General features: G+C 39.6%; 2 protein-coding genes across 3 annotated transcripts; one reads left to right on the forward strand and one right to left on the reverse strand.

Moving 5' to 3' along the window:
• Positions 1-75: 75 nt before the first annotated feature.
• On the reverse strand, positions 76-11642 carry LOC124283674 (N-acetylgalactosaminyltransferase 7-like). 2 transcript variants are annotated; one of them, XM_046719674.1, is made up of 12 exons: positions 11413-11642; positions 9465-9657; positions 9069-9207; positions 7812-7978; positions 7071-7278; positions 6152-6325; positions 5582-5699; positions 5048-5167; positions 4074-4295; positions 3131-3227; positions 2221-2349; positions 76-1107 (listed from the first exon to the last, which is right to left on the reverse strand). In XM_046719674.1, the coding sequence occupies exons 1-10, from the start codon at positions 11557-11559 to the stop codon at positions 3207-3209; spliced, it is 1509 nt and encodes a 502-aa protein (XP_046575630.1). In that variant the 5' UTR covers positions 11560-11642; the 3' UTR covers positions 76-1107; positions 2221-2349; positions 3131-3206. The 2 variants fall into 2 exon arrangements, with proteins under 2 accessions (XP_046575630.1, XP_046575632.1); XM_046719676.1 differs by lacking the exon at positions 5048-5167.
• A 2030-nt stretch (positions 11643-13672) lies between these two features.
• Positions 13673-23560, forward strand: LOC124283737 (lipoxygenase homology domain-containing protein 1-like). Its single transcript, XM_046719761.1, has 9 exons — positions 13673-14027; positions 16216-16359; positions 18063-18127; positions 18562-18726; positions 19081-19099; positions 19684-19800; positions 22023-22229; positions 22484-22682; positions 23452-23560. The coding sequence occupies exons 1-9, from the start codon at positions 13787-13789 to the stop codon at positions 23558-23560; spliced, it is 1266 nt and encodes a 421-aa protein (XP_046575717.1). The 5' UTR covers positions 13673-13786.
• The last annotated feature ends 355 nt before the right edge of the window (positions 23561-23915 follow it).

A 23915-nucleotide genomic window follows, 5' to 3' on the forward strand; every position in this document is an offset into this window, starting at 1 on the left:
CTAAACGATTTGTGGCGACTTAGACGTCATCTGTACACCCAGTTGTATCAACTATGTAATCAAACACAACACTTATTTGATACAAACCACACATTTAATTGAACTAACAAATGATTTCACTCATTCTCAACATGACATGACATGACATAAGAAAACTTAGTTGCATCAAAACTTTCGGATAATCGTGACAAAATATACGCAGTGTCCGTAGACACACAAGGTATATCTAATAAATACCGTATTTCTTCTAATTAGCGTTCTGGCGCTATTTCTTTCAACGGACTTCCAGACCCGGCGTTTATCAAAGGCCCGACGCTTACTGCGCTTACTGTGTGTACCGTAATTAATTGTTAGTGAGCGTTACGTCAAAGTTAGGGACAATTCCTTAATATATATATTTTTGGATCAAGGAAGAATACATTTATTAAAAAACGTACCCGGCACTTATTAGAGGCCTGGCGCTTATTTCTTATAACGCTGCTTAACCCCGGCGCTTATTAGAGGAAATACGGTGCGTGTATTTATTATAATAAATGTATTTATTATGTATTCTTTCTGCAATGGAACAGTAATAATAAATTATGATTCAATATGATAGGATGCCATCGAAACACTGATTTTTATTGACAAGGGTTGAACTTCATGCACACATTCTGGAATAACAGAAATTACGGTAGAGCCCTGTTCTTATTCACGTCATACATGCACACTGTGCCAGATCCTGCAACAACACCTCAGTTATTCCTGGTTGAACCCGCGCAGCGAAATCTTTAAGATGAGTTGAGATGGATCTCTTCAGATGACTGTATTTTCAGATGAAATAGACTCTGTAATTTGATGATGGGTGATAAAAGGCGGATTTTATGCATTCCCATAGAAACAGGAGGCATTTTTGTACCTTTTGCATGTGGAATTTTGATCAGTTTAAACTATTGTCTTTTTCATCAGCTCTAAGCTGGGGTATCATCACATCCACATGTATATCTGCTTGAATATCCATTTCTGGTCGTTAGAATTGATATCACATTTCCCGAAGAACAGAAAATTTGTCCTTTCGTCGAACTGGACGCACATATGTATCGCGTTGTGTCTGATTTGTTGTGTATCCTGAAACAGAAAAGATCCTTGCAATAACCATACAAATAAGTGTCGTTCATGCTATCAACCATATGTTTGGTTTCCATAGACAAGAATTTTACAGGTTGCCTTTATTTAACTGGAGTTTTGAGGTGCAAAATAAAAGTGAGTGAGTGAGTTTAGTTTTACGCCGCACTCAGCAATATTCCAGCTATATGGCGGCGGTCTATAAATAATCGAGTCTGGACCAGACAATCCAGTGATCAACAGCATGAGCATCGATCTGCGCAATTGGGAACCGATGACATGTGTCAACCAAGTCAGCGAGCCTGACCACCCGATCCCGTTAGTCGCCTCTTACGACAAGCATAGTCGCCTTTTGTGGCAAGCATTGGTTGCTGAAGACCTATTCTACCCCTGATGGATAGTGTAGAGTAATCACTTCTGTTCCTTTCCATAGCTTTTAGATTCATGATTGTGGATAAACTTAGCAGGGAATATATGTGTTACTTATTTGTATATTTAAATGAGAAGTGATTACTGTACACTTGATCCATGTCAATCAAATGTATATGTCTACGCTGAGGAGTTATATTTCTAATCTATATTAAATAATAAATATACATTGCCAATTTCTGTAAAAGCATTGTGTAACAACTTTTTCAAATGCATGTGCATTCATTGTGTAATTGACTTAGCATTTTACAAGAAAGCTTAACATCAACATAGATATATTCATTTAACTTTTCTTGTGCGTTTAAGACCTTCTTGGAGTGAAATATTACCACTCATTGCCCATATTCCTCGGTCTGATCTAATTACTAATGGGGCGGTGGGGTAGCCTAATGGTTATACCGTTCGCTCGTCACGCAAAAGACCCGGGTTTGATTCCCACATGGGTACAATGTGTTAAGGCCATTTCTGGTGTCTCCCGCCGTGATATTGCTGGAATATTGCTAAAAGCGGTGTGAACGCACACTCACTCTACTTACTAACAGTTAAAAACATTTGTCATCAAAACGAAATCTATTGGTCTCATTCTTTCGAAATCAACGTCGATGTATTTGAATTTCCGTTACCCCCAGTCATGCTCTAACTATTACGAATCACATATACCTATAGTATATATAAATCCGTCCTCACCTTAATATATTGCCAGGATCCTTTGGGGTTTTCGGGACATCGGGATATCTGGGGGTATGTATTGTCCTTTGTACGCAACAGGCATCTCTCCCCCTGGGTCAGTCTACCGTGCACATCTAGTCGGTAAAACTACAAATATATCGAAGTCATTTACATTATACTCTGGCCGCTATTAGAGGGTACAACATTTACATGATATACATCTCAATATACAGTTATACAATAAAATGAGAACAGATAGCAGAGTACACTGTTCAACTGTGAAAGATGTTGTTTGTGCTAGACAGTGACATAATGCTTTTACACATTTTGGATAATTGTCGTAGAGCTCCAAGTTTTCGACTATTAAAAAGTAATTTCCTTTTAAAGGATTTTGGGTATTTTGTAAAATATTTGTGAATTTACTGTTGTCTCTCATTTTACAAATCTGGACAGATAAATAAATAAACTCGTTGAACTGGCTGATTGCATGTCAGTGCGTATGGCGTGGAACGCGACACTTGACAACCATTTGTTTCTCTGGTCCAACCTTCATCACATACTTGGGGCAGTGGGGTAGCCTAGTGGTTAAAGCGGTCGGTTGTCACGCCGAAGACCTGGGTTCAATTCCACAAATGAGTACAATGTGTGAAGCCCATTTCTGGTGTCCACCGCCGTGACATTGCTTTAGTATTGCTAAAAGCGGCGTAAAACTAAACTCACACACTCATTACCACCATGGCCACGTGATACAGCTGGACAAATGCTGAGTGCGGCATAACGCAACAAATGAAACAAAAAGGAACGCTTCAAAGCAAAGAAGCAAAGATATGATGAAGAAAATTGGCTCCTACATCAAGTTGACAGGTCGTCGAATCAAGTTCACTCGCTAAGTCTAAAAATCATTACTATAAAATACCTATAAACTTACCTGTGCTTCCTTATATGGTCGAGAGGCACAAGGAATCAGCATTAACTTCCCTTCTCTGACTTGTGTCCAACACTGGTCAGAGTACCATGGTTCGAATCTGGCAGATAGCAATGAACAGTAATTAACGTCTGTTAACTACGAATGTGCTCCACATCAAAGCTCACGCGGATCAAATGTTGGAAATTTCAAACATTCATCATTGATGTTTAAGATAAAAAAAACAAAACATAAATATCATAGAATATCAGAATCCTGCCCCTTCCGCTACAAGTAAGTTAATCTTAAAGTACTACAAAACTGTCAGTCTTATCGCTTTCGTCTTCAAAATAAGAAAATATTTTTCCAGCTAGTGAGTGAGTACGCTTTTAAGCCGCTTTTAGCAATATTCTCGCAATATCACGGCGGGGAACACCAGAAACAGGCTTCACATATTGTACCAATCTGGATAATGAAACCCGTGGCTTCGTGACGATCGAACGATTTAACCACAAGACTATCTCTCCGCCCCTCCAGAAAAGGATTATTTGATATTTAATATAATTGCATATCCAAACTGCTCTTAAACCATTGATTTTCATATGGGGTGACTAACGGCATCAGGCTCCCTACTTCGTTGACACATGTCATCATATCCCAGTGGCATAGATCCATGCTCATAATGTTGGAACATTTCATTTGTCAAGTTTTTTTGTTTTAGAAAGGTATGAATTTAATGTATGTAGCCCAAATGCTGATGTGTTATGTACTGTGATTAACGTCCAGGATTGAATTAAGGATAAACCAGATATATTTGTCTGAGAAGGGAATATTGTGTGGTACCTCAGGAATATTCAAGCCATATCTTGACTGTACATCACTGGATTATCTGGTCCATACTCGACTATGTACAGACCGGCACCACAGAGCTGGAATATTGCAAACAAACACAAATACTAGGCCCTACCTGGCCCCATTCCACATTTTTGGGAGGAGGCGGAAACTGTTCAAGAAGTTCAAATGCCACGTTGTCCATGAACCACTTGAAACTTTTGCAGTTGTGTTTGCGCCGGAACTCCAGCTGCGGCTGTAGATTCTTCAGTGGCGTCCCTCGTAACCATGGTTCCAGGTTATAGAAGTGTTCCTTGTGTTCCTCGTCAAACCAAACTTCCACCACACGCATATAGTTCTGGCAATTACAAGAACATATAGAGCAAGAATTATTCATATATAATCACAGTCAACAGAGACTTTGTTACTCAATTGTGCTCTGCTTGAGTGAGTGAGTGAGTGAGTGAGTGAGTGAGTGAGTGCTTTAGCAATATTCCTGTAAATCAGTGAGTGAGTGAGTGAATGAGTGCTTTTAACAATATTCCTGTAATATCAGGGCGGGGGACACCAGAAATGGGCTTCAAATATTGCAACCATGGGGGAATCTAACCCGCGTCTTCGGCGTGACGTATGCTCTGCTTGAAGTTGGCTCTACATTCTGCTGATCATAATTCTAGGTTTATCTGATTAATTTCCAAAATATTTTATAGCTTAATAACTTTATTTAGTTTTTAAACTACCATATGCAACTCCAATACTTAACCCATTGTAAGCTGACGAGCATCTGACTAGTCTGTCAAATAATCCTATACAGAACCAATGTCGACCGCTTAGATCATTCCCTCTTCCGGGAAGATCCGGGTTAGAATTGGTCTTCAACGACCCATGCTTGTCGTAAGAGGCGACTAACGCGATCGGGTGGTCAGACTCGCTGACGTGTTTGACACATGTCATCGTATCCTAATGCCCGTTGATGTTGATCACTTGATTGTTCGGCACAGACACAATTATTTACAGACAACCGCCATATAGCTGGAATATTGCTGAGTGCGGCGTTAAACAACAAACAAGAAGTAACACAGATGAGGAGACGGCAGATGGAGATATTACCATCTTGGTAACGGGGATCCTGTACGACAATGAAATCTTTCTGTCTATTGTGTATTGCTTATAGATGTGTCCTATCCTGGAACATGGCACCCACTCGATACTGCCTCCACACTGCCAGATCTGTGGAAGAATCAGGAATCAATGGTAGTGCCATTATATTCGCCGAAAAGCCGGGCCATTTGTTACATGTGTGATGCTTCTCTAAATGTTCTAATCCATTATACTAAGTGACGATTGGTTGGTTTGGTGTTTTAACGCGGCACTCAGCAATATCCCAGCTATATGGCGGCGATCTGTAAATAATCGAGTCTGGACCACACAATCCAGTGATCAACACCATGAGCATCGTTCTTGCGTGTACGCAATTGGGATACGATGACATGTGTCAACCAACTCAGTGGCGAGTTCATAGTAGATATATGAATGTGACACTTATTAACCCGTCAACACAATTATACTTTCTAACGGTTAATTGTATTATCCAGCTTTGACGCATATTCACGACAATCGTTTGAGAAAGTCTGAAATCGTTACCTTGAAGGAGAGTTCAAAGTTCTCCCCGCCCCAGATTTCAAGACCAGGATCGTAGGCACCTAATTCAAAGAAGAACTTCCGGTCCATGGCAAACAGGCCTCCAGCATGTGTAGGAGATCTTGTGATAAAAAGGGGAGGTCATGAAACGAGGAGCTTGTTTTCCTTTAAAAGGTAATCAATTAGCTAACATAACCCAACCAGTTTTAACGCCAATTTCAACAAATCACAGGTAAAATTTGATATGTTTCGGGGAAAAAACAAATTAGAAAACACGTATAGTGAAAACAGTTATGAATTACCATCCATCTATATTATTAGGAGCCTAATTACAAAAAATATAAATAGCCTAAACATATCACTGCCTTCATAAGAAAAAATGTATTACCCTGTTTTCGTATAAATGCTCGTACACTGAAATACCTTAGTGTCGTAGTTGAAAGGACCTACATAATTACTGGTTCGATACAACCGCAAAATGATGACTAAATACGGAATACGCACAGACCAAACTTTTACTTCGAGACAAACGTATTTTCGACTCAATGGTGCGTGTATTGGAATGGGTTGCACCTGTAAGGTTCGCTCTTGTAGTTTCTTCGTCCCTCTTCCTGGCCAGGTAAAAGGCTTTCCTTGTAGAACAATGACCACTCGAATATCCCTCGGTAGTGAACGCCGTAGTAATTAGATCTGTACGTGTACTTAGTCCAGTCGATGCCATCGATTATAGGAACAGCCATAATAGTTCTAGAAGTAACAAGTTTAGGTTACATAACCCATATTGACTTGTTGGTCACGAACTGAAGATTAGACAGGTTCACAATGCTATCCATCCATCCTTCCGTTCATCATCAATCCATCCTTCCGTCCATCCATCATCCACCCACCCACCCATCGATTCTTCCGTCCATCCATCATCCAACCCATTCTTCCGTTCATCCATCATCCATCCTTCCGCCCGTTCTTCCATCCATCCACCCATTCGTCCGTCCATCCATCCTTCCATAGATCCATCCACCCGTCATCCATCCTTCCGTCCGTCAATCCATCATCCATCCACCCACCCACCCTTTCTTCTGTCCATCATCCACCCACCCCCACCCATTCTTCCGTCCATCCATCATCCATCCTTCCGCCCGTTCTTCCATCCATCCACCCATTCGTCCGTCCATCCATCCTTCCATAGATCCATCCACCCGTCATCCATCCTTCCGTCCGTCCTTTCATAAATCCAACCATCTATCCTTCTGTCCAATATGCTTGCTATAAGAAGTTGCTACTACTGTGTCCGGAAGATGCATACAATTTCACCGTGAACAATCCAAGAACATAATGTTTTGTTGCATTTTGATTTAAAAGAGGATTTAGCAAAGCATTGAACCAGGACATATACTGACGATATAGTGAACTATGGTCATTCTAAAAGTTATTTTATCAACCCTTGGAACAATTTCATTGATTTCAAGTTATCTCCTGTCATGTCGGCTCTTACCGGTCATGGGCTATCCTTGATAGTAAAGGAGGTAGCCAGTTCTTGTTGCACTCGCAGTGAGCGTCGAGGAAGAGTATGACGTCACCAGTAGCTAGCAGCGCCCCCTTGGTCCTGCTCCTGATGAGGCCTTCCCTCTCGTCGTTCCTGTACAGCTTCACCAGGCCCTCAAACCGCTTGACGTACAGGTCCAGCTGCTGCTTCAGGTGCTCTGTGGGCGAAGATGAACAACTATTGCATTACGCCGCAATCCAATATTTCAACAATATTTAGAAATTGACCAGAACTACCACTGTTTGACAGTTTGAGAAGCAATGGTCCACGCTGACGGAAGACTATGACACACAGATGTGCACACTCTTCCTCATCTACTTCTTCTTCATCTAAAGCAGTAAGGGTAGCCTACAGGGGGTAACCTGTTGGCTCGTCACGTCCAAGATCGGCTTCGATTCCCAACATGGATATAATGCTCGAAGCAGAATTGTGGTTTCTTTAGCCCTGATGAATATTGCTAAAAGCCACATAAAACACAACGGCGTTAAACCCAACTCACTCACTCATTCACTGTACAACAAAGAAGCCCTACTGATCAACTACTCTATTCGCTAAAAGCCACAAAAACTAAGCGGCGTTAACCTCACTCTCACTCCCCTTCTGGTAGCTCCCCTTCTGGTAGGAGTCTCTCGTTCGTTTGGAGTCTCTGAGGTTGTAAATGTCTCAACGTAGATCCGTCAACGGAGTTACCTTTGTCACTGTCGTCGTCGACGAGTATCACTTCCTTCAGAAGCCGGGTGGGTGAGGTGTTGATGACGCTGTGGACTGTCCGAAGCAGGGTTGACCAGCCCTCGTTGTGAAAGACGATGATGACGCTGGCGGTGGGGAGGTTCTCAGGGTAGTGCCAGTATCTGCATCTGGGAGATAGAAGGGTGGAAATAACTCATTCATCTATCACAAATGTTTCTCTTGCAATCTATGCTAAAAGTGAAAGACGTCTTCATGGATCGAGTAAGGATGTGAGTAGCATAGTCAAAAAAAACATTAAAAAAAACATTCGCTCGTCTGAAGAAGATTCGATTACCCACGTGGGTGAAATGTCTAAACCTTATTAGTGATTGCTAAGAGCGGCATAAAATGTTATTCACTCGCTCACATATAACGGTTCACATTAAGCGGTTAAGGCCATGTAGCATTTATTGAAGTTATTCATAAGCCTTGTTCCTGAATGGCATGACATCGGATGACATGGCATAACAAATGTTCCACGTTGAGTGAGTGAGTGAGTTTAGTTTTACGCCGCACTCAGCAATATCCCAGCTATATGGCTATAAGTAATCGAGTCTGGGCCAGACAATCCAGTGATCAACAGCATGAGCATCGATCTGCGCAATTGGGAACTGATGACATGTGTCAACCAAGTCCGCGAAACTGACCACCTGATCCCGTTAGTCGCCTCTTACGACAAGCATAGTCGCCTTTTATGGCAAGCACATGGGTTGCTGAAGACCTATTGTACCCCGGATCTTCACGGGTCGTACCACGTTGAAGATCATCAGAGGTAAGTGGTGATTCGAATGAGTTAGTATAACATTGAAACTGTAACGTACTGGGATATTAAAAAGGGCAAAGACAAGTTCCATAGCCATAACAAATCTCTACTAAAAGATAAACAATTCTCTAATAAAAACGTTACGTAATTTTTAATACGTTTAGATACAGTCTAAAAGTAAATTGAACCTCTTCTTGAACACTACGGTAAAGTGGGCAGAATTTTCAGCAAGGATAAACTTCTGTCAACATTTAAAATTTAACGTGAAAGCTCAAGACACATGAATCAAGTTTTGGTATGGAGCCATATTTTGCACTCACTTTCTTCGCGGGGCAGGACATAATTAATACAATTGGTCATTAAAAGGTTGCAACATTTCATAGTAGGGTTATTTTTTCAAGTGAAAATAGCCATCAAGCCGAATCTTAGAAAGAACTTGGCTTACATATACTCACTCTTTCAGGCGGATGTCTGGTAGTGCTCTGTCCAAGGCTATCTTATCACTATTGACCAGGTTAAACCCAAACTCTCTTGCCGACATCTCAGCCTCTATCTTCTCTTCATCTTTGGTGATGACTGGCTCCCCGTATTCGCCTGCAGGAGTCGAACATTGAAGAAAAACATAAGCATATACGTACATGCAACAACAACATACGCCATTCACATGTATTAACATAATTGCACACATTGTTGTAGGAAATGATTTGGGTGGGTTTTGTTTGATGTCGCACTCAACACTATTCCAGCTATATGGCGACGGTATTCATTCATTCATTCGTTCGTTCGTTCGTTCGTTCGTTCGTTCATTCGTTCGTTCATTCATTCATTCATTCATTCATTCATTCGCATACCTGGACCAGTACGGTTGGCGGGGTCAAATGTTTCGTAGTTGCCGATTACGCCATCTTTGAACACAGCCAGTGGTCTTGAGTCGATGCTTCCCCCTTCATCACCACCCTCACCTCTTTCTTCGGCACCCTCTTTTATACTGTCTTTGCCACACAGCTTAACTTCCTCGTCACATGGACCAATGAATTTGTTTTTCTGAAAAAGATAAAATGTTCAAGAATGCAAAAATCATAATGACTAAATAATTAAGTAAGCCGTTATATTTATGATTAAAATAGTTATACAGTAAACATCTGCATGTACCAAATGTAGTAGCAGTGAGTTTAGTTTTACGCCGCACTCAGGAATATTCCAGCTATATGGCGGCGGTCTGCAAAGAATCGAGACTGGATCAGATAAGCCAGTGATCAACAGCATGAGCATTTATCTACGCAACTGAGATACGATGACATAATGTCAACCACGTTAGCGAGCCTGACCCCCGATCCCGTTAGTCGCCTCTTACGACAAGTATGGGTTACTGAAGATCAGTTCTTCATGGGTATGAAACCAAATGATAATAATCGAGAATTACATAATGACTGACCAGAAAAGAGAGGAATTCGAATAACTGGGGTCCGGAAAAGCATGGTACCTGTCCATATTAATTTGCAGCGACTGTCAGTTAAACAATTGCGAGTTTCAAACAAATTAATATCCCTTTCCGATATTATGTCAGCGGGGTTCTGCGGTTCTTATATTTCGAAGTCTGGGACAGTATTACGAATAGGTAGCCGGGGCAAGTATGATGTAGTGGCATTCTGGGGTAGTATTGTGAATAGGTGCCCTGGGACATTAGAAAAATAGTAAGTATGGGGCAGTGTTATGAACTGAGAGTGTAGTTTAGCATCCTGAACGGGTATTCTGAGATAGTAGTTTTGGGTAGTTTGAGGAAGAAGTATCAATCGATAGCATCAGGTAGAATTATGAATAGATATTCTGGGGTAGTTTATGAATAGGTAGTCTTGGACAGTATCGACAATGCGGGATATGTTTGAGAGTGAGTGAGTTTAGTTTTACGCCGCTTTTTTAGCAATATTCCGGCAATATCACGGCGGGGAACACCAGAAATTGGGCTTCACACATTGTAACCATGTGGGGAATCAAACCTGGGTCTTCGGCGTGACGAGCGACGCTTTATCCACTAGGCTACCCACCGCCCCGATATGTTTATGAACTTTAAATCAGGGTGGAATTATGAATAGAAGATCTGGGATATCATTATTTATTCGTAGTATTGGATACAACTATGAATAGGTTATCTGGGACAGTGTTATGAAGAAGTATTAGATAGTGTTATGAAGAGGTAGTATGGGATAGTTTTATCAATGGGTAATCTTGGGCAGTGACAATACGTTAATATTGATACATAACCCAACTTAGAAAAGAGGTATATTTGTTTAGAAATAGCGGGATAAAACAAGCAACCGTAGTTGAGATAGATGGGTGTTATATTCTTTCACTCAGATAATTATTATTATCATACAACAGAGCGTTGTACTCGTTAAACGGGAGACATGATGAAGTTCATTGTATCATATGACATCATACGTTAACGTTCAAATGTATACAATTGACGGATTGACCTCGTTATTAATAGTACCGTTATGTTTAAAATAACGGTTAACATTTATCCAAATAAACATTTATTTAATAAAAATATCGCAGTACTCCAATAAGACAACACTAACAGTTTAAATAGACAACTCCCAAAAATGATTTTCGATAAACATTTGTGTATTAGTCATCTGTCTTATTGATAAAACATATTTAAAAAGACTTCTCAACGTATACACGCTTGCTGATAAAAACGTGACTAGGCAAAGTCCACTAAACCTTGTCATCAACTCCATACAACTGGCTAACCAATACACAATAGTCATACAATCAATACACAAAACGTAGACCTACCTGATATCGCTCGTGCAGTACTCGGCGATCTATGCCCTGGGTTTGTGGACTCGGGACTTGGAAGCAAAAAGGTCCAAAAAATAAAACAAGAGCTCCTGTAACACATATTATTAGTAATTTGCTTAATTTTCTAGGCCTACGTCTCATGCCGAAATGAAATATATCTTCATGATATGATGATTTTCTGTGTTCTGTGTCGGATGAAATGATTTTAGGAAATAGGTGCACGCATGAAGGTGTAACAGATGTTTCAAACAAGATCAATGATAAATTCTGGACTGTATTCAGAAACGGAACATGCATTGATCTTGACGTTTCATGAGTCGCAACAGATGTCTGGTGGGAAAACGGCGTTAGAACTGACATGCTTTTGTTTGACAATGTGCACTATCGAGCAGCTGCAGCTGGTGTTCATTTTGAGTTTTAAAATAATTACATGCTCATTTCTGACTACATATTTCCAAACAGGTTGCGAAAACAAGTTCGTTTGTTTGGTCATTAAAAAAATAATGGAAAAGAACGAGTACAACGAATTGACGGATATTTCATGCATGAATATCATGTTATATTGGTTAATATTATATTGGTTCAATAATGTTAACATCCAGCATTCTCAACTTCCTGAGGAGTATCCAAACCAGGCTTTCAAAGCTGTTTTGACAGTCCACGTTTGGCATGGCGTTAATATACATGCCCACATGCCAGTACGAGTAAATAATGTTATCAGAGTGTAAATGTGCTTCATCTATAACATAACACCTAACATACTGGAACTTTTCAAAGAATTGGAAAGGTACTATACTGTAATTAAGTTTGAAGGCATGTAACCTTGGAAACTTATCTTTATACATGGGCAGATGACCAAGCTGATACCCATATACACGAACATATGTCAAAATTGACACTCGTACACTCAAATAAATGGCAAAACTGATACCCGATCGTGAGTGAGTGAGTGAGTTTAGTTTTACGCCGCACTCAGCAGTATTCCAGCTATATGGCGGCGGTCTGTTAACAATCGAGTCTAGACCAGACAATCCAGTGATCAACAGCATGAGCATCGATCTACGCAATGACACCCGATCGTTATCACGAATACGTTATAGATTGATATTGACAAAGACGGACAGGGAGAGTGAGATGGGGTTTTCGCAGCTTTTAGTATTATTATGACAATGACGATTTATTCCGGTATAGCCTAAAGTACATTTAAGGTACAGAAATAGTATTACTTGGGACCGTTCATAATTTATGGCTTGGGGGTGATGATGATTTTTTAGGCAGAAGCATGTACAATGTGAATGACCAACGCCCCTAAGATTTACGTACCCCTTGCATACCATGTACAATATCAATTACTCCCTCCCCCTTCCCATAAGTTTTAAGCATATTTTTTAAATATTCTTATGTACAAAATTGTTGACCCCCCCTAGTACACGTCTTTGTTTAAAAGACCCACTGGTAACATGAGTATGTCATGTCTGTGAAAATATTTCTTTAACTGACTGACTGACTGAGTTTGGTTTGGATCAATATTCCAGCAACAAATGAGGTTAGTTGTTGTACCCATGTGGGGATTCGAACCCGGGTCTTTGGAGTAGCCAAACTTTAACCACCAGGGATTTCTTTAATGTAAGGTTGGATCAACAAATGAGGTTAGTTATTCAGGTGAGTATGAACAGGTTCTGTTCCCTCAGAAATCTGCTTTTAAAAAGGGACCTCTATGGTGAAATAACTGGTATATCATGCTTCTTAGTGAGTGAGTGAGTTTAGTTTTACGACGCACTCAGCAATATTCCAACTACATGCGATTATGTAAATAATCGAGTCTGGACCAGCCAATCCAGTGATCAACAGCAAGAGTATCGATATACGCAATTGGGATACGATGACATGTGGGTCAACCAAGTCAGTGAGACTGACCACCCGATCCTGTTAGTCGCCTCTTACGACAAGCATGGGTTACTGAAGATTAATTCAAAGCCGGATCTTCACGGGTCATGCTTCAAAGATGATATTGTCTTTCTAAGTTTAGAAACATTCACTTTACAGATTGATAAAGAATACAATTCAAGAAATTCCGAATCAATCAGGGAGAGTAAACAAGTGTGCGTATTGTTTTTAGAGCGAGAACCTTCTATGCTTTATTGTGACTTACAGTACACTTACAACGAATATATATTTTTTAACAAGGGAGATAACTCTTTCAGTAAACTCGCGTGTATCATAACAAGGAACTGTTGTACCTAGGAAACGGAAGTAAACATCATGGTGTGAAAATAGGCAGCAAGGTGCTCGCTCGTCGCTTCTGAAGACAATTTGAATAATACAACTTGTTACAAGTGCTGTACTCTCTGTCAGAAGCTCAGTAAACATGGCGTCAGAGATATGGAAGAGAAAGCCTCAATACATGATGGTGAGAGAAGGATCGAGCGATGATCTGCACGCGACATGGGCTGGGCCAATCAACACTAAACTGTACGGTGACGGGTTGCAAAACCTGTGTCGAAATACATCGAACAATATCAGGAGGATTAAATCGTCAATGATGAGATTGGACCCATGTCTAGAGTACGGAACTGAACATTGGCACACAGACAGCAGACCGGCTTCAGGTACACGTCGTCATGTTAACTTAGATTGGAATGAAAATGTTTTCGTTCTGTCATGTTCACTCTTTAACTTTGGTTCATAGTTGAGTGTTTTGTTTGTCGTTTTGTCCATTGATGTGTCTCAGGCTTTCACGAAGGAATTTATATATCAGATTAGTACATAAATGAAATCACGATGATGTCTGTGCCCTTGGCTTGATCCTGTCTACATTGTTCAGCCAGCATCAGTGAAATAGATGAGAATGCGGTATTATTCATCTTTTTGGGTAAAACTCATTTCCTTAAGTCTTTTTCCATAACCATGATTAAATACACACACGTATTGGATGTCTGATGGATGTTCAAAATGTTCAAGAAAACTATTATTCACTTTCACAAAGTTTTTGTTTGACATTTCTATTTTTTAATTATCAAGAGTGTAATTTAATATACAAACCACTAGCACACTATCAATTACCCCCCTTCATTAAAATGAGCATTGATGATGATACCATAAAAGTGCTATTATTCAAACATGCAGAATTCTTAATGCTTATCATACATTTCAAATTGAAAAAATAGATGACAGGTTGCCAAACTTATAATGAAACATGCAGAATTCCTGCAACGGATATAGCTTAACAAATGCTAATATCATTAAAATTATATTTCAATTTTACTCACTCTAAGTATATAATTAATATCTGATATTACTACCCTTATGTTAACCTAATCAAAACCAACTTTACTCAGTGTCAGCTCAGTGTCAGATCCTTATACTGACATACATTGTTCGATGGTCATTTTCAAATGGATGTTATAGCATTACAAGAATAAAAAGTACACAATTCGTGTTGTACAACACAAATTTTTCAATGCGTAATGAATTAACACGGATATAGCTAGCTTATCTGGTCCCTTTTAAATGCACATACTTAGTTTAAAATGCAATTCCAGTAAATGATTTCTTCTGTGTGAATGAAACATAAAATACACAATGCCATTTAGGAATTTGTCAAATGTAACACATGTTATATTTGAGATTACACTTTCTTAGTAAAGTACAGATTCTAGTACTTTCGTTGGGTTGAGTCCCATCCGGAATTCAAACCCACACCCTCAGAGTCAGGCACCTAATCGCAGGCACACAAAGTCAGACACCTAGGCCGCTCAGCCACCACGGCTTCCACTGATAAGTGTTAATTGGTCTAGGCGTCTGACTTTGTGTGCTGGCGATTAGGTGCCTGACTCTGAGGGTGTGGGTTTGAATACCGGATGGGACTCAACCCAACAAAAGTACTAGAATCTGTACTTTACTAAGAAAGTGTAATCCCAAATATAACATATGTTATATGAATGAAACAGTTAAATGATTAATTATTAATTACAAGCACTTCAATATTCTGAGCAGCGGGCGCCAGTTATGTTTTTCGTTGTTAGAGACAGGATACTTATTAATCACTACTTCAAAAGCTAATAGGGATGGTAGGGTAGCCTAATGATTTCCATATAGGGCTGCGCAATATAACCGGTTTACCGGTATTTACCGGTTCAGACATGAAAACGATACGTATTGCGATACGCTGATCAAAAACCGGTATTTTGACATGCATTCGGAAAAGTTTGTAACACTCGGAAATCTTTGGATATTTCCTTGTTTCATTTGTGCCAAATATTCACATTTTTATTTTATCATGATTAAAATTTGTTATTAAAGCTTAATCAAGCATAGTGATTTTGTTGTGTTTTTGCTCTATAAATCAAGCAGTAACTCGATTATAAGTAGTTTTCTGTTTAAAAATACTTCATGCAATATATTGCAATGCAAATCGCAATACATGCTTTCGCATCGCAATATATCGCAATATGAATATTCTCTGCAATACCCACCCCTATTTCCATATAGGTACCATGTGTGAAGTTCATCCCCTGCCGTGATATTGCACAAATATTGCTAAAAGCGGCATTAAACCATACTCACTCACTCATTCACTGACACACTCACTCAAAACATAATTTCCATTTCTCTGAACAATTTCACTACACGTTTGGTTTCAGGAAATCTGCAAACAATTTAGTTATTTTAACCAGAATCAAAGTACTTTTTCGGTATTTCCTCAGAAACCGATTGTATGTTAAAGAACACCTGATTATGTTGTTATGCGTAGAATCACTGCATGTCAAACTAGATCCACATCCTGCATGTTTTCAGCTCAGGTATATCAAGTCACAGCACCTGACAGGGAGAAGGTGTCCTGGCACGATCCAGGTGTGATGTTTGCTTCATTTGGTTCTATGCAGTCACTTGCTTCCCAGTCAACAAACAGCCTGGCCAGCGAGAATATCACTTCCACAGGTCCATAGATTTTGTTGTATTCACTTTACATTATATTAACAGTTATCCTTGGGCGAGCATTTTGGTAAACATACACAAACCCCAGGATGCCACCCTGTGATTTCCATATGCCAGTTTGATTGGATCCACAATCTGTTTACTTTGTACACCACCCAACTGGGCCATGTGATTGATGATAATTCTGTCGATCACCACATGTATGCTGACGATACTCAGATGTCAGAATGTTTGAATCTTGATGATAGACAACCACTGGCTAAATTAGAATCATGCACCATCCAGATTGCATCCTGGATGTCAACAAACAAATTAAAGTTGAATCAAGATAAAACAGAAGCTATGCTTATTGGTCGGATGCAATGGTGACGAAAGAAGGGGATACGCACATGTCTGTGTGTCACGAAAGTATACCATTTGTACCTGTGGTCAAGAATCTGGGTGTCTTGATAGAGTCCACATTGAGTATGGATTGTCATATACAAGAGCTATGTCGAAAATGCCATTTTCATTTAAGAAACATCGGCAAAGTAAGGCATCTTATATCCCAGGAAGCTGCCGCTGCATTAGTACGAACACTGATATTCTCACGTCTGGACTATTGCAATAGCCTACTGTGTGGTGTGTCACATGAATCTGTTTCAAAGTTACAAAAAACTACAAAATACTGCAGCTCGAATTGTGTGTCTTGCTCCAAAGTTTGCACATATACAGCCACTTCTACGATCCCTACACTGGCTGTCCATCTCAGCTAGAATTGAGTTTAAAGTTCTTGTACTCGTATACCAGTGCCTTAACGCTATCGCGCCATCCTATTTGTGTGAACTTGAAAGCCAGTATAATCCAACCAGAACTCTCAGATCCCAGTCCCAAATTCTGTGCACAGTGCCCAGATACAGACTAAAACGATTTGGATTCAGATCATTTGCCTACCAATCAGCTGTTCTATGGAATTCTCTGCCTGAAGATCTCAAAACAGCCCCAAGCCTGCACTCCTTCAAAACTCTCCTCAAAACGTTTTTATTTAAGAAGTACTTTGTCTAGACTCTCGCCCAAATAACTTTACTTGTAGCGCCATGAGCATACCAGCTGGCGTGGAGATTGGCGCGTTACAAATTCACTCATTATTATTATTATTAACTACATCTAAGATGCCATTTAGGATGCAAGTACCAAACCAGCCTCCATTTTGGGTTTGCAAATCAACAGGGCAGCCATTCCCTTGATTTATGATCCATTTTGCGAGAAATTCAGTATTGAAAAATTGATTGATACCAAAAGAAACCTTCAAATGTTTTTGATGGAAAGGATGTCACATGTCCATAAGACTGTCACTGGCTTTGATTTCTAATATGAGTTACCTCCCTTACCCTATCCTTCATGTTAATGTTTGATTGGTTGCTGTAATGTCCTGAAAATCCTTGAGATGGATGGCATGCTGAAAAAGCCCCAAAGGTAGAGGGAATTGTCAGTAGTCATAAAACTCACACACTCAGGTTACATTTGGGCGGTGGGGTAGCCAGGTTACATTTTGAAATTACCGTATTGAAAATTAGGTGGTCACTATACTAAGAACATTCTATTGACACTATTGAATATGTCTGCAGAATGTGTGAGCATGTTAAACATGTTACAAAATTAACTTTGTCAGTAGGAGGGCGATAATATTCTCATTAAGAAAGTGATGATTATGTTTGTTTTTACAGCTCAACATAATTTCTGCTACCTGTGTTCCACTTTGGAGGAACATCAAAGACATCTCCTTCATTCTGTGAGTAACAATCTCAGTTTATGGTGGTTACTGCATATATCTTAATTAAATTGATTTCCAGTGATTAGTTAGACAAGCTTTAGTGAATTAACTCTTGTATTTTCTGCTGGTGGCAGATTAGGTTGTTGCAAGAGTCCACATTGTTTTCACAATACACACTAGCAGAAACAATGGTTTAGTTTTTCAGTTAAAATTTGGATCACAAGGCGGTGAAAAAAGACAAATGTTTTAATTGATGAGATAATTTGTTTGGAAATTTTAGGATCGCATTTGTACAAAATTATGTTAAAATATGTACGAAATACAAAGACCTGTGTAAAAAACTGATTTTACAAAATTATTTCTTAAGGGTGATGTAAAACTTGTTTGTTTATGGATGTCTGGTTTTATTTCAAATCATATCTACATTCTATGGCAAAAGGCTTTTTTGACAGAGACCAGCAAAAAGATCCTTGAAGCCTCGAAAGCCACGTATCAACTATGTTGCACCCCCGCCTAGAGTCAAGGTGAAGGTTGAAGAGCCAACAGCACCAGCAGAGATCTTATACCGCATCGTCGTGGTGACCAGCGCAAAGGCAAACGCAGGAACAAGTGCAAATGTAGGTCTATAAAGTAATAATAAGAGTTATTCTGGAGATCATTCTTGTTATCCAGTAGCCTGTTATTGTAGTTATTGTTGAAAGCAATGTTAAACCAAACATTGGCCAGTATTGTTGTGTGAATGTGATTTTACACCACAGTTAGGCGTAGTGCAGCTATATATTTGAATGGGTGACCGTGTTTGGCAGCTTGACTCCTGAGAGTTTCTAGGACTTCTGTCCTGCCCCACAATAAAGCACACATGGCACATGTGGTCTCATCCTCAGAAAGTGAGTTTGTTCAAAACTGCCTCTGTTCACCCAGCAGAAAATGGGTACCCGGTAGGATAAGTCATATGACTATTACCCCTCTAGCTCCTTATAGGCAGCTTGGGTTAGCCGCTGTAGTAATGTCATATTGTATGTGCTTAGAGCATGCCCGTACGGTGTGGAGTTCAGTGCTATATAAGTGGCCTTATTATTGGACCTGCATGAAAGGCCAAATAAAAAATATGTTGTGGTTCCAATAACATCTCTTTAAAATTTAAGGTAGGTAGGAAGGAATTATTTTTATAATTTTTTTTTAGAAGTAAAGTACGAACTAAAAACACATTTATCAATGTGTAATTGTTTATTCAGTCAAGCTTGCAGCCATCATGTCGACTTTCTCCATCTCCATCAAAATGACCGATGTCCGTTGGTGCCGGGACAAAACAATGGCATATGAGAGCTTATTTTATTCCTACCTCGTAAAAAAAATAGGGTCGGCACCAGAATTTAAGGGTCGGCCGGGTAATCGAACCACAAGATTTTTTTTTTACACCTGTACATATTTTTTTTCCAAGGCTAAATGTCTGTATCATATGGAAGCATATGAAGCCAACACTCTGTGGTATACACAACCAACTCAACTAGGCAGCATTGGGCTGCACTTACACATTCCTCACCATGCACTTTATTTTGTTTTACTATCTTCAGGTACATATAAGTTTACATGGAAGAGACGATACAGCTGCACACAGTTGAAGAAAGGTCGAGGGTCTTCAATGTTTTGTTTTATGAGGGGCACTACGGAGACATTCTTCTACAAAGGTCACCTACATCAATGATTGAGGTAAGATAGCTGGAAAGCCTTTCACCTACATCTACGATTGAGGTAAGATAGCTGAATGAACAGCCAAGTTTTGAACAAGACTTTTCTAAATGTGTCTTTCAGTACTCATATATTGAAAAATGAGGCTGATGTTGTATCTGGAGCCCTTATTTTGTATTCTGTGTTCACAGGCTATCCAAATCCTTGTGATCCTTAGAACCAAAAGAAAAATTGAAATGGATAATGGTAATATATATGTTGATGATATCTTTTTATTTGTATTCTTGTATAAACTGTTGTTTTATAAGGACTTTTCAGAAAATATTCCATCCTGAATATTCACACACTCCAAAAAGATTATTATTGGATTGTGCTATTAGAACTCATTATAAACTGACAGTGACGTCACTATTGTTCTCACAAGGCAGTATTTCTAGTCGTATCCCAATGGCCCGTCGATTAGTGGGCATTACTTAAATATTGTCCCTCTACCCCGTGATATTTACTTCAATATTGTCCCTCTGCCCCAGGATATTACTTCAATATTGTCCCTCTACCCCGGGATATTTCTTCAATATTGTCCCTCTGTCCCAGGATATTACTTCAATATTGTCCCTCTGCCCCAGGATATTACTTCAATATTGTCCCTCTACCCCGGGATATTACTTCAATATTGTCCCTCTGCCCCAGGATATTACTTCAATATTGTCCCTCTGCCCCAGGATATTACTTCAATATTGTCCCTCTGCCCCAGGATATTACTTCAATATTGTCCCTCTGCCCCAGGATATTACTTCAATATTGTCCCTCTGCCCCAGGATATTACTTCAATATTGTCCCTCTACCCCAGGATATTACTTCAATATTGTCCCTCTGCCCCAGGATATTACTTCAATATTGTCCCTCTGCCCCAGGATATTACTTCAATATTGTCCCTCTACCCCAGGATATTACTTCAATATTGTCCCTCTGCCCCGAGATATTACTTCAATATTTCTTGTTTTTAAGATTGATATAACTTTGTCTTGCTATCACTGAATGCCATCGTAAAATATGACATTATTGAAAACTTCCAACATATAGTGCCGATATCTGGTTTCAAACCTGCAACTCTTCGCTTACTAGCTTGGCGGTTTTATCCACCAGGATAAGAAGGATCGCTGTGAAGAATAAGATTGTTTGTCAGCATGAACCGTGTGTTCCTCACAAGACGTGTAGTGCGGGCAGCGCACGTGCAGGACACGGGTAGCGCGTGCAGAGCATGTGCATTGCACGTGCAAGGCAAGGTGTCTGCTGCCAGTCTCATCCCAGTTGATTTCAACAGTAAATACCAAATATTGAAATTATATCTTCGGTCAGTGTATATTATAAGTTGGATATAACATGACCTGTGGGCATTTTTGAAAAGTAAGCCCATTTCCTGTGGGAAGCGGGCTTACTTTTCAATAATGCCCGCGGGTCATGTTATATCCTACACATAATCATGGTCTTGCAACATGATGTTTAGGCCCTTTCCAAAAATGTTGTTAATAATATTGATAAATATGAATATTTGTATATGATCTGACATCTGACTGTGACACTGCTAGAGTTTACCTATATTCTGACATTGTGACACTGCTAGTTTTTATCTGTAGTCTGACTCTGTGACACTGCTTGTGTTCATCTGTAATTTGACACTGCTTTTATTCACCTATAATCTGACTCTGTGACACTGCTAGTGTTCACCTGTAATCTGACACTGTGACACTGCTAGTATTTACCTATAATCTGACACTATAACACTGCTAGTGTTTATTTATAATCTGACACTGCTAGTATTTACCTATAATCTAACAGTAAGACACTGCTAGTATTTACCTATAATCTGACGCTGCTAGTATTTACCTATAATCTGACACTGCTAGTATGTACCTATTATCTAACACTGTGACACTGCTAGTATTTACCTATAATCTGACACTGTGACACTGCTAGTATTTATCTATATAATCTGACACACTGCTAGTATTTACCTATAATCTGACACTGTGACACTGCTAGTATTTACCTATAATCTGACACTGTGACACTGCTAGTATTTACCTATAATCTGACACTGTGACACTGCTAGTATTTACCTATAATCTGACACTGTGACACTGCTAGTATTTACCTATAATCTAACACTGTGACACTGCTAGTATTTACCTATAATCTAACACTGTGACACTGCTAGTATTTACCTATAATCTGACATTACTTGTTTTGTGTGTCCAGCATGATGGCCTGGAGAAAAAGCATGCATGGTACCTGGAGTACATAGTGGTCACCAACATGCTGACTGACCAGTCCTGGATGTTTGTGTGCAACAACTGGCTGTCCCTGCACCATGCCGACTTCCGAATCAAGAGAGACATTGAGGCCTCACTAAAGGAGAAGGTTGAGCGAGGTATGCAGGTTTGTTTTGTCTCCTTCAAACCGGACACATATTGTAATTTAATATATGGCTTGTAAACATCACGCTGAAGCACAATTCATCTTCTGGACGATCATCACATGATCTACAGGTGTTCAAAGGGGCAAGGAATAGCCCAGAATAGAGAAGAAGTTGACATCCATAATATTTTGTCTTTTAAATGATGTAATTGTTTGGACCAGATGCTAAAATGGTATATTTGATTGACAATGTTCTCAACTTTACAGAACTGGAGATAACTGTGATAACTGGACACAAGAAGATGGCAGGAACGGATGCCAAGGTTTACTTGACGCTATTTGGCAAGTCTGGCATGAGTCCCAAGTTGCATCTCCCTGATGACAAGAACAAGAAACGCTTTGAGAGGAACAGTGAAGACCATTTCAAGTTCAGGATCAAAGATATTGGAGAAATTAAACGAATCAGGTAATGTTGTAAACACTGTCAGTGTTATTATTTACTTTAAAGGAATTAGAGTATTGTCTCATGAAAAGCTAGTTGTGCCTGATAATACCTTGAATAGAGTTTGTGGGTGGTTGACTGGATGATAGAGTGAGTGAATGAATTTGTGGGTGGGTTAATGAGTCAGTGAGTGAGTGAGTGAGAGTGATTAGCTGACTGAGATGGTGTGGGCATGGGCGGATCCAGGAATTTTGGGGGTTCAGGAGCCCTTGTATCAAGATTCTTTTGAAGAACATTTTTGGTTTTTAATCAGAAAACATTCAGTTTTTACTGTGGTTCTTTTATTTACGAAGTTAACAAACCTAGGTAATTGAAATCTAAAAGCAAAATCTCGACAATATCATTTGCTCTAAATAGTTTGATAATCTGCTTCACTTTTGTCATTTGCCCATTGGGGAAGTGGTGTGTGTAGCCTAGGGGTTAAAGCGTTCACTCATCACACCGAAAACCCAGGTTCGATTCCCCACATGGGTACAGTGTGTGAAGCCCATTCCCGGTGTCTGCCGTGATATTGCTGGAATATTGCTAAAAGCGGCGTAAAACTAAACTGACTCACTCACTTATTTACCCATCAAGCTGATCACTGATGCACCATTTAAGGCTGTGTTAAACCTGACTCACTCACTCACTCTCTGAGTCCACCTTGTTCTTATTTTGATCCAAAATGAATATTATGATCCAAAACGAATTCCTTTTAGGGTAATAAAGAATTGTCTATGTCTGTCTAATTCAGAATTGAGCACGATGGGTCTGGCCTGGCAGCGGGATGGAACCTACAGAAGGTAACATTACTGGTGCAGTTTAATACTAATGTCCTTTGTATCGAGAGTTGGGATGATTAGACATAAAAGGTTCTCTAAATTATTGCTGTACGTCAAATGATGTCACCGAATGTGCCATGTTTGTACAGACTGACAACTTAATTACGCCTGGATGTCATCAGCTCTGTATTCAAATTCTGTAACTTTTCAAAGGTAGGTGTGTCTTAAGTCTACTTAATTTTCAGTTGAAGAAGGAAGGCTATTGCCTGCATTTTTACACTCTGTTAAGGTGGGAGCATTTATCACCTACCATGTCACTTTCACTCTTTATATCACACTTACGTAATGCCACATCATATCAACCACTGGTTTATTGGTCCTGACTTGACCATTTCTAGGCCACCAACCAAAGCAATAATATGTTCTGTAGGTGATT

Source organism: Haliotis rubra, unplaced genomic scaffold (assembly GCF_003918875.1).
Source record: "Haliotis rubra isolate DU_JTF1 unplaced genomic scaffold, ASM391887v1 Scf32, whole genome shotgun sequence".
Lineage (NCBI taxonomy): Eukaryota > Metazoa > Mollusca > Gastropoda > Lepetellida > Haliotidae > Haliotis > Haliotis rubra.

Coding starts and splice junctions, on each gene's coding strand:
- LOC124283674 (XM_046719674.1), bottom strand. CDS start 11,559: ATGAGACGTAGGCCTAGAAAATTAAGCAAATTACTAATAATATGTGTT. Junction 9,208..9,464: donor CGCCAACCGTACTGGTCCAG/GTATGCGAATGA, acceptor CGACTCCTGCAG/GCGAATACGGGGAGCCAGTC. Junction 5,700..6,151: donor TACAAGAGCGAACCTTACAG/GTGCAACCCATT, acceptor TTTTATCACAAG/ATCTCCTACACATGCTGGAG.
- LOC124283737 (XM_046719761.1), top strand. CDS start 13,787: ATGGCGTCAGAGATATGGAAGAGAAAGCCTCAATACATGATGGTGAGA. Junction 16,360..18,062: donor CGAGAATATCACTTCCACAG/GTCCATAGATTT, acceptor TTGTTTTTACAG/CTCAACATAATTTCTGCTAC. Junction 19,801..22,022: donor GACATTCTTCTACAAAGGTC/ACCTACATCAAT, acceptor TGCTAGTATTTA/CCTATAATCTGACATTACTT.